We start from the raw sequence: 12,086 nt of genomic DNA, 5'->3' as shown, positions 1-12,086 counted from the left end.
GTGAATACTTTCCGGATGCACTGTAAATGGCCACGCCACCGCCAGATGGGAGAGAGAGAACGACACGAGTGACCAGTGACTGGAGTGTCATATTGAGAGTTTTATGTTATTGTGAAGCTGAAGACCCAGAGAAGTTGATGTTTACAAAGTTTGTGTTACAATGATCTGATTAAACTGAGAAAAGCAAAGAGAAGAGTGCACGCAGGATAAATAGAGCCTCACTTGACTGAATCACTGCTCTCAGTCTCTTCCCTTCCATCTCCGTGCTTAAACATGCTACAATCGTTCTACCTTGTGTTAATTTAGTGAAAAACATGCCTTTTAAATTTCATGCATTAAACATTTTGAGTATGCTTGGCTACAATTGCTGTTTGGTTAAAATGATGGTTCCTCGGATTAAAAAAAAACAACAACTTTTAATGCCATTTCAATACAAGTTCATAAGTATCGAGATATTTATTGAATAATGTCAATAAGCTAAAAAATATGGAGAATATTTTGCAGCCATATCCCACAGCCCTATTAAAAAGTGACAAAAATGATGTATGACATTCCAGTGGCACATAATGGTAAATTTCATCAACTGGCACAGGGAACGGGAAAGTTTACAGGAATAATTAAGGACTGAAGTCTCCAATTCAACAAACATCCTTCCCTTTCTATGTCTAAACTACCTTCAAATTATTGAAATGAGAGAATAAACCAGAAAATTGTAGATAACCTTTCTCTCTGATCATATGCACAGGCCATTTCTGCCATTTTATTTTACACATGGATTAAATGAATTATTTTTGTAATATAATTACCATCAAAACAGGAATGCTAATAAAAAGCATGGTTGAGGCTTGCAAATTTCAATTAGAAATGTTCTTGTTTTAATGTATTTAAGCATCAATTTAATTGATTTCCATGTTAAGATTAAGATTCAACTTTATTGTCATTGTGCAGAGCCAATGAAATGCAGTTGTTTTCACATATCCCAACTAAGCTGGGGTCAGAGCGCAGGGTCAGCCACGATACAGCGCCCCTGGAGCAGATAGGGTTAAGGGCCTTGCTCAAGGGCCCAACAGTGGTATCTTGGATCTTGAACCCCTGACCTTTCTGTCAGTAACCCAGAGCCTTAACCGCTGAGCCACCACTGTTACGCTGAACACCCTTAAAGCAAAGGACAAAGTGAAACTTAATAGGCAAAATAGATCAACAAAGAAAAGTAAGTGGATGGTTGCTGAATTTTAAGTTTCATTCATTAATCACAGCAGTGAATTTTAATATTTCAAACACACAGTGGAACCTTTGACAAATCTGGGTTACAGTATGTAAAGCATTCCAGAGACTTCTTTGATAAATAATTTTTATAATAATTTAATAATCCATCAACCAGCACAACAAAGCTCATCTTTGTGCATTTAAGACATATAAAAGACATGCAAAAAATCTAAAGCAACAGAAATTGGTTTGTGGCCCTTCACTAGAGAAGTCTGCGATTTACACTAATGAGCCAAAACATTATGATCACTTACAGGTGACGATACAGGACAAGTGGTAAGAGAACAATCAATTCTTGTGGTCAACGTGTTGGATACAGGAGAATTGGGCAGGAGATAAGACCTGAGCGACAAGGGCCAGATGACTGGGCCAGAGCATCTCTGAAACTGTACCAACAGTGGTCCAAAGAGGGACAAACCGGCGAGAGGTTGTTGGGCGCATAAAAAAACAAAAGCTATCTCGCCTGGTCTGAACTGGCAAAAGTTCTACTGTGGCACAAGTCACAGAAAACTTTAACGAGTGCTATGGGAGAAATGTGTCACAACACATAGTGCATCTCACCCTGCTGCGTATGGGGGCACTATTTAGCTGCTAACTTTCAGAGTGCCCATGATGAGGGGTCATCATCATGGGCACTCTGACAGGTCAGCAGCTACGTAGTCCACTGTCGAAAGAACCTAAAATGGCCATGTGAGCATCGGAACTGGACTATTGCACAGTCGAAGAAGGTCGCCTGGTCCAATGAGTCCATATTCTTTTACATTACATGGACTGCCGTGTACATGTGCACCTTTTACCTGGGGAAGTGAAGGAACCAAGATGCACTGTGGGAAGATGACAAGACATTGGAGAGAGTATGATGCTCTGGGCAATGTTCTGCTGGGAAAACCTGGGTCCGGCCATTTATGAGGGAATTAATTTGACACGTGCTACCTACCTAAACATTGTTGCAAACCAGGTACACCCCTTCATGGCAATGGTATTCCCTGATGGCAATGGCCTCTTTCAGCAGGATCATGCGTCCTGCCACACTACACATATTGTTCGGGAATAGTTTAAAGAACATGATGAAAAGTTCTAGGTGTTGTCCTGGCCTCCAATTTCCCCAGATCTCAGTCTGATTGAGCATCTGCGGGATGTGCTGTACCCCACGGAATCTCCACCTTGCAACTTACAGGACTTGAAGAATCTGCTGGCATTGACTTGGTGCCAAATAGCACTGGACACCTTCAGGGCTCTTGTAGAGTCCATGCCTCTGCGGGTCGGGCTGTTTTGGAGGCATGTGGAGGACCAACAGCATATTAGGCAGGTGATCATAATGTGGCTCATTGGTGCAGATTTTGTATATGTTCATTATTGTGTTAAATAAAAGGACATAAGAATCACATTTGACACACAACAGTGGATTCTTTGCACAGCATATGAAACAACTACTCATTAAACATCTTCAATTTTGAATTCTGTAAGGCTTATGCAGGCATAGAGGGCTATATTGAAGTATTGTTACTTCTTTAGTTGACATTTAGCAAATGCTTTTTACCACAACCAACTATCAGTACAACTCAGTAACAATAATTATTTGTGTATCGACCTTTCCAAAGTTGGAATCCCTTTTTTTTTACCAGCTAAGATCTGTAACCACTACACTGCTACCACCATCCATACTATCATTGCACAAATATGCAGCTACTTGTTGACATGCCACCAAAATAACCAAAATAATTTCTGAACACAATATCTTACAAACTTCACCCCAATCATCAAAGATCCACTGAATTCACACCTTCAACGAATTATCTAAATTCCTTATCTCACAGGCAAACAATTAAAATATTCCCTTTCTAATAAATTATAATTAATGGTTTTGAATTGGAATATTTTTTAGAATTTTAAAGACAACAGAACTAGCTATAAGCAGCCTATTTTTAAGTAGCAGATTTTTAAGAAGTCAGAATATCTACAAATTGATTTTATTTCTTGTTCTGAATAGCTTGCAATTAATTCACACTATATTTCCTACTCCAAATGAATGCGAAAAAACAAACAAACAAAAACACAAAAAAAAAAACCAATGCAAAACCTTGGGAATGAGAGGACACAGTCAGTCACATAAAATCCAGTTCAAGTCAATTAAGTCTTGAAATATGCCAAAGTTTGCAGTCTCTCAACAAAAGCAGATGTCAAAGACTTATAAATACAAATAGAAACCACAAAATACACTACATTTCTAAATATATAAAACCAATGAGAACTTTCCTTGGATGGTGAACTGAAATTTAAATGCTTTGCCAATTCTGTAGATTGCATTCTCTTCCATCCTTCATTGCAGTGCAGTTACTTTTCACTCGGTTCTGTAATGCTTCACAAGGACCATGAAGAAAAATCAAGTGAAAATATCAACCGAGATTGAAAAATCACCCATGTCACACCATTTCATTCTCAGGATAGCTCCGTAGAAATAATCCTATGATTAATTCTCCACTGGGTTCGTTAACAACAGTGTAACATTTGAGTTCTGATTACTGAATCAGGTTTTACATATAAGAACATCTGCAAAGGGGCCCAGAAGGTTCTTATTAAAGATACAACGCACCCACACTAGATAAGTGGTAAAGGGTTTGATGTTCTCTGAAAAGGTATAGTTTTGATGGGGAAGGATGTAAGGCATATATGTGTTCTCTCCCTGCTCCTGGATCCACACTTCATATTTCACCTCTTTAACTTTCAGGTACTTCAGGTTCCACGGGATCTGCCACGATACTGAGAGCTTTGCTTCATTAGTGGCCTGTACTGAAGTCTGGCACTTGGGCTCTCTGACACGACCAGGATGTATTGTGATAGCTACTTTGGCCTTCTTAAGATTAGTCTTGGATTTCAGAGCCTCTCTGAGTACATCCAGAAAGGAGGGAATGTCCACTGTAGTGTCCTGGTAAATGCGAAAAAGCCACTCTGGATTACGACAACAGAGATGTCTTGGTACCTCCTTGCTGGCGAGGATACGTTCTTGTTCCTCTTTCTCCAAGTGGATGATGCCACCTTGGTCCCAGGGGCGATCAGGATATGTAACCGTGTTCTCTTCAAAGGTATTCCTCCATGTGACATACTGAAGGTCCATGCCAGGTAAAGAGGCCAAGGTTTTGTAGGGCGTGTACTGCTCTGGGTTTACAGCGTATGGGAAGAGCTCGACCACAGCAGCACCACGTGGCAAGAACATGGAGGTGATCATCTGGGCTCCGTGCATGCTAACCAACATAGATGCCCCGCTAATAATTTGGATAATGTTATCAAACGACTGATCCTCCAAAGACACAGTGACAGTCCTCATCTGAAAATCTTGGGCTAAAGCCAGAATAAGTTCGGCCTCATTAAGAATGAGCCTGTTAGTTGTACGTTTAAAAACTACAATGTAATCATCATTGTCCATCTTCTCCTGTCTCGTGATGTTAAGCCTCTCCATCAAAAACGAAGCAAATTGACGAATTTCATTGCCTGAAATCAGAATGTTGGCTTTGGGTCCTTGCGGTTGTACAAAGCCATATTGGTACCACGTTGTTATCTTTGATAATCCCACATAAGATTTGGTGAAGCACATGAGTTTGCCAAAGGCTTTCAATTGCTCCTTGAGTAGTGGTTGCTTACTGCTCAGCAAGCGGTAGAGATCAAAGTGAGCTCCCTCACCCCAACCCTCCATGAAGACAAGCCTGCCCTCATCATCCAAGTCTGAATACTGCTGCATTGTGTAGTAAATAGGCAGAAGATCATCATGGAAGATGTGCATGAGGTTATCAGGGTTGAATCGGTTCAGAATGAGAGTGACGTCTGGCACAAACACAGGCTTAGGCATGAACTTTAGAGCTGCAGCTGGGAGCTCCAGAAAGTTGAAGTACTGAGTGTTGTGATCCTCAACAGAGGAGAGGTCTAGAAGGGCAGGCTGGAAACGACGAGGTCCAAGATTGGGCAGCATCACAGAGGCATTACTGTGGAAGAATACAAACTCCTCTGCCTCTGTGCAGTAGCAGAGGTAGTCAAAGCGGCAGATGCGGTCAGTGTGCATCTTGCCAGTGCAGACCATTCTGGTGCCATGCTCTTGGAGTGCTAACAGGGCGCCGTGGTAGTCTATTTGTACCTGTGAGAACTCCTGTGATTGCCGTGTGAGATGTAGCTCCTCTTCCAACTGTGATGTGTGTTCAATCAGGCGAACATACTTCCAGAGCAAGGCTGCCACCACTGACACCAGCAAGCCATTCAGCACTGCAGGCAGGTTCATCCTACAGCCAATAGCACGCATCGCAGCAGAACTTCGACTCCACACTCATGCTCCACCTACAACAGAGAATCAGAATTAAAAGTTTGAAAAGATGTCTGTGTTACTACCAACATAGAACACTATAATACACCATAAACATACAGTACAAAAAAACTGAGGGTAAAAGACAGCTTTCTGTAATATCCGTATACCTCGATAAATAACATGCATGGTTATTTTATCATGGACACTTCAAAATACTGTGAAAATATCTAGATAACCCATTAGCTAGTGATGTTACTTGCAACACTGACGCTTCGATGCTTCAGGGCTCAACAGAGCGAGTTTTCCACTTGCATTTGTGAGTAAAAATGCAAATGTGGAAAATTATTTGGCTTTTTCAGTTTGAGATACAGCAGATCTAACACCCAAGACCCAATATGCTTCTTGATCATATACCAAGTACTTTTAAAAGCTTGTTACACCGGGTTCACTCATCCTCCGTGAGCATGGCATGAGTGGTGCGTTTTCATTTTGTCACCCATATTAACAGATTAAACTGTTCCCATTGCAAAAAATAGTGAGTCAAATATACAGTTCTGTGCAAAAGCACATAAGATGTTTCAAAAAAAGCATTTGTCTTAAGATGGATACCTTCAGCTTTAGTGTTTCAAAAGGAAATATAAACGTTAGACTCCCAAACATTACTTTTGAAAATAGAAAAGATTAGAATAGAAGAACAGGGAGCCCAAACAACAGATGTCGTGGCCCCCACAAAACCCCCCATTGAAGATTGTGTAAGTCTGAGATGACATAAATAGACAGAAGCAATTGAGACAGCCTAAATAGATAGAAGAACTATGAATTCTCCAAGAAGCTTGTAACTTCCTATCTGCCAACAACCAAGAAAGGCTGTGTCCAGGTGTACCTAGAACTGGTACTGTTTTAAAGGCAAAGGTTGTCACAACTAATTTTGCTTTTGCTTTTTTGTGTTTATTGGACTTTGTATGACATTAAGTGATAAATGAAAACTATATATGTAATTATTTTTGAAGACATCCTCACTAGGCAAAAGTTTTCACAAGTGTCTAAAACTTTACACAGTACTGTAAATATGTGATACCAGTAAAACATCATGTCAGCGTCCTCATCTATCTCAACGTGATGAGCAAAATCTTAACATAACAATAAAAAATAAATAAATCAAAAGACCTTGACACCCTGGTAACTCAAACCAAACTTGCAGTATTCTGCTTCTCACGGAGGTGCGCTGGCTGTCGCGTGGCCAAGCGTTTGTGAGTTTCTATTTCTTGGACCTGCAAAACTATTGACATGTTCATGTTTTATAATAGGACCATCAAGCAGCTGCAGGGCTCTGAGTTGAGCTGAACTATACAGACTAGTAGAAATGTGTTAACAGCTAGAAATTAAGAGTGTAAAAGAATGATTGTATCATACGATACCACACTCACAACTCAATATCATATGTATTGTACGATACATAAACAAACAAATGATAGTGTAATTAAAACCAAATCAGTACAATATTGAGAGCTGCGAAACAATCTCCTCCATGGTGAAGGGCACTTAGTGCTCACAGGAAACAGAGCAACATATCTACAGTACATAGGTGAGAAGTTTGATGGCAAATGGCAAGTAGATTGAAGCATTACAGCTGGTCGAATTTGCCAAACAACGGCGTCATGTCCCAACGCTACAGTACATCAAACATGTCATTTTATTTACGCCAGCATCACTGCAGAGACAGCAACAGCAAAGTTACTTTTAACATATAGCCTCTCTAAGACAACACAGAGCATGACACTGGGCAAGACGCTCATAAGCAACAAAAACAAGCTGTGGCAAATGTTCTTAACTCTCTCAAGTAAGCGGGAGATGACGAAACAAACTGAAATGGCATTTTTATTTTCTCTCACTCATAGCTTCAAACTCTAATGTTAGCTGCACTGACACACATGTGCAGGCTCGGCTCTCTCCTCCAGCGATCTGGATCACCCTTTACATCACTCTCTGCTCTCACTGCAAACAAAAGACAGCTGTTAGAGGCAATTTCTCACAAGGTGCCAACCCTTACTGCACTCACTCTCTCAGCCTTGCTAAGAAACCTGTGATAACATGACGCTTATTATTCTCTGCTTTTGACACATGAGCACAACGCGTATGAGCACAACACTTGTGCAAATTTTCTCCTTACAATCAAACAAAATAAATTAAGTGCTATTGTTTAAGTTACTTTATTATAGAGCTCTGCTTTTTGTGCCCAATGTCAGGCATTTATGATTTAAAAGACATTTAAGTTGAATTCTTAAATGAGTTTGAGCGAAATATTTGTGGGTGCTCTTTTTTTGGTTTTATTTTTTAGTATTTGATGGTATCGTGAGGCTTTGCATCGTATTGTGAAATTTGTGCATCATTACATAACTACTAGAAATGTATTAAGAATCGTGTCTATAGTGGTAATGCAAAAACCCACCGAATGGCAGACCATGCACATTCCGAAAAATCATTGTATTATTATCCTCCTATAATTTTTTTCCATCATTAAACTTATGCAAAAAAATGTGTTGCATTCCTCACAGCAGGCTCAAGCACGCTCTTGAAAACCACTGGTCTTGCGCATATTTTCTAACATTTAATAACTATCATGAATATAAATAACCTTAACATGAATATTTTTTGCATTATACAATGCTTAACAGATAGTTAAAACTGAAAATACATTCATATACTGTAGCTATAAGTGTCATAAAAATTTAATTTTTATAGATTTAAATGTTGATGAACCACTACAATAAGAATTACCAATATTTTTGTTAATGGCAAATATAAGTATTAAAGTGTCATCAATATATTAAAACAACATAATAGCACTGATAACAAATGTTATTGCTTCAAAAGTTGTCAGCAACAGCGGCTTACTTGGTCTGCTTAATGTTTTGGACCACCAGATGACAGTAAATTGAACCACGAGTACCTTTTCACACAAAGTCTGTTATTTCAGAGCGATTGTTCAGAACGAAAACTCTGTGTATAATGATGGAAGAATGTTTCTGATCCCTTTTTCACTTCTTAAAGGGTTAAGTCTGAGGTGTAGAAATATTTTAAGACAGTTACTACGTTATTTTATATATTTTTTAAAATCTTTCTATATATAATAATTATTTATTTTCCTTTTATCAGTGCATTTAATCAACGGTTTTCATGGCTCTTTTCAATGTTACTTTTTCATACAATTTAAAATGCAAATTTGTTATAGAAAAAAACAGAACAATTAAATCATAATGTGATTAAAGACCAACAATAAAGTTTGTTGATCTTTTAACCTGTTTTTTTAATGTAACACATTGTAAATATTTTATTTCTTTATTCTTTTAAATTTTTACTAATTTTAATATTTTTTTATTTATTCTTATTTCTTGTTCTTAATTTTAAAATAATATTTTTTATGTATCTTGTATTTTCTAGAACATTTTATGTAAAGCACTTTGAATTGCCATTATGTATGAAATGTGCTATATAACTTGCCTCACCTTGCCTAATACAATACATTGATAATAGGGCTGAAACAATTAGTCGGCATTATTGACATGTCGGCAATAAAACATTTAGACAAAAATTTCCGTTGCCGAATATTTGTTTGATCTCATTTAACACAACAAGTGATCATTTGAAACGCCAATGATAGCATGGGAGAGCAGCACTTCAGCTTGCACTTGTTTGAGGAAGAAAGAACAGCTCACAGTCCAAACGCACTCCAAACTTTCCAAACAGATTAAGGTGATATATATTGCAGATTGTGAGGGAATTATAATGTAAAAATGCTAAATAAGTAAATAGAAAAACAGTGCTGTCATGATGTGAAATAAAGCAAGGCCATGCATGCTGTTTCGCTGAAGCAAAACTTGCCTGTCAGAGCATCTAAAAAGGAAACACCCCTGCATTATAATCTTTAGTGCATCCTTTATTAGAGTTAAATAATAATGGCCGATTAATCGGTCGACCTCTACTTTAAGCAGCTTGGAAAATTCCAGAAAATGATGTCAAGCCTTTAGGCAATTAGCTTCTGATATGAGGTGTATTTGTGGAAGGCCTACCTTCAAACTCAGTGCCTCTGCTTAACATCATGGGAATTCAAAAGAAATCAGCTAAGACCTCAGAAAAAAAATTGTGGACCTCCACAAGTCTGGTTCATTCTTGGGAGCAATTTCCAAATGCCTGAATGTACCACGTTCATCTGTACAAACAATAGTACGCAACTATAATCACCATGGGGTCACACAGCCATCTTACCGCTCAGGAAAGAGATGCATTCTGTCTTCTAGAGATGAATGTAGTTTGGTGCGAAAAGTGCAAATCTCAGAACAACAGCAAAGGACCTTGTGAAGATGCTGGAGGAAACAGGTAGACCAGTATCTATATCCACAGTAAAATGAGTCCTATAAAATATTTAGACTTGCTTTAAGAAAATGTGTCTTGAATAGAAGTACAGGTGAAACTCGAAAAATTAGAATATCGTGCAAAGTTCATTAATTTCAGTAATTCAACTTAAAAGGTGAAACTAATATATTATGTAGACTCATTACAAGCAAAGTAAGATATTTCAAGCCTTTATTTGATATAATTTTGATGATTATGGCTTACAGCTTATGAAAACCCCAAATTCAGAATTTCAGAAAATTAGAATATTACATTAAATCAATAAAAAAAAAAGGATTTTAAATACAGAAATGTCAGCCCTCTGAAAAGTATAATCATGCTTATGTACTCAGTACTTGGTTTGGGCCCCTTTTGTATTAATTACTGCCTCAATGCGGCGTGGCATGGATGCTATCAGCCTGTGGCACTGCTGAGGTGTTATGGAAGACCAAGATGCTTCAATAGCGGCCTTCAGCTCTTCTGGATTGTTTGGTCTCATGTCTCTCATCTTTCTCTTGGCAATGCCCCATAGATTCTCTATGGGGTTCAGGTCAGGCGAGTTTGCTGGCCAATCAAGCACAGTAATACCATGGTCATTGAACCAGGTTTTGGTACTTTTGGCAGTGTGGGCAGGTGCCAAGTCCTGCTGGAAAATGAAGTCAGCATCTCCATACAGCTTGTCTGCTGAAGGAAGCATGAAGTGCTCTAAAATGTCAAGGTAGATGGCTGCATTGACTCTGGACTTAATAAAGCACAGTGGACCAACACCAGCCGATGACATGGCTCCCCAAACCAACACAGACTGTGGAAACTTCACACTGGACTTCAAGCATCTTGGATTGTGTGCCTCTCCATTCTTCCTCCAGACTCTGGGACCTTGGTTTCCAAATGAGATGCAAAATTTGCTCTCATCAGAAAAGAGGACTTTGGACCACTGAGCAACAGACCAGTTCTATTTTTCTTTAGCCCAGGTAAGACGTTTGACATTGAAGCCCATGTCCAGCACTCGTCTGTGTGTGGTGGCTCTTGATGCAGTAACTCCAGCCTCAGTCCACTCCTTGTGAAGCTCCCCCACACATTTGAATGGCCTTTTCCTGACAATCCTCTCCAGGCTACGGTCATCCCTGCTGCTTGTGCACCTTTTTCTTCCACACTTTTCCCTTCCACTTAACTTTCTATTAATGTGCTTTGATACAGCACTTTGAGAACATCCAACTTCTTTTGCAATTACCTTTTGAGGCTTTCCCTCCTTGTGGAGGGTGTCAATGATGGTTTTCTGCACAACTGTCAGGTCAGCAGTCTTCCCCATGATTGTGAATTCAACTGAACCAGACTGAGAGACCATTTAAAGGCTCAGGAACCCTTTGCAGGTGTTTAGCTGATTAGAGTGTGACACTTTGAGCCTACAATACTGAACCTTTTCACAATATTCTAATTTTCTGAGATTCTGAATTTGGGGTTTTCATAAGCTGTAAGCCATAATCATCAAAATTATATCAAATAAAGGCTTGAAATATCTTACTTTGCTTGTAATGAGTTTATATAATATATTAGTTTCACCTTTTAAGTTGAATTACTGAAATTAATGAACTTTTGCACGATATTCTAATTTTTCGAGTTTCACCTGTATATTTTGTCTTTACTGCACTGGCAGAAGTATGAATGAGTGAAAAAAAACACTTATATACAAAATACACTTATAGGCCTATATGCAAGATACATTCTCTGAAAGCAAGTCTATATCTTCTATGCTGCTTCTCAAGTAAATAATTCTTATTAGGATTTTTAGGTCATTTAAAAATGGAAAACAAGATGATTACAAAAACACTTGATTACAATAGGATATTTTGCAGTGAATTTCTTTATTGAATTAAATTAAATAAAACATTGTTTCCCTTTAATTCAGTGAATGTCATTTAGAGGTATTTTTAAAAGATGATTTTGTACTCTTTATTGTTAGCAAGCATGTTTAATACAACCTTTTAACTCAGGGCACAAGCAGAATAGTTGGTAAAGAGCTAATGATTAATCCTGAATAGTCGAATAATCATTAGATTAGTCAATTATCAAAATAATCGTTAGTTGCAGCCCTAATTGATAATACCATTTACCAAAGAAAAAGCCATAAATCACAATA

General features: G+C 38.4%; 1 protein-coding gene across 1 annotated transcript in view; it reads right to left on the bottom strand.

Annotated features, from left to right (window-relative positions):
• Positions 1–454: 454 nt before the first annotated feature.
• LOC127655797 (protein O-linked-mannose beta-1,4-N-acetylglucosaminyltransferase 2) overlaps positions 455–12,086 on the bottom strand; it is a 29,216-nt gene continuing 17,584 nt past the window's right edge. Inside the window, exon 2 of the mRNA XM_052143776.1 lies at positions 455–5,589. Within this exon, the coding sequence (XP_051999736.1) occupies positions 3,794–5,554 (1,761 nt within the window). The 5' untranslated portion in view covers positions 5,555–5,589 and the 3' untranslated portion in view covers positions 455–3,793. The remainder of the gene's footprint in view (positions 5,590–12,086) is intronic.

This window comes from Xyrauchen texanus, chromosome 15 (genome assembly GCF_025860055.1).
Source record: "Xyrauchen texanus isolate HMW12.3.18 chromosome 15, RBS_HiC_50CHRs, whole genome shotgun sequence".
NCBI lineage: Eukaryota > Metazoa > Chordata > Actinopteri > Cypriniformes > Catostomidae > Xyrauchen > Xyrauchen texanus.
The sequence above is the reverse complement of the archived record's forward strand: the minus strand, read 5'-3'. Positions and strand labels throughout refer to the sequence as shown.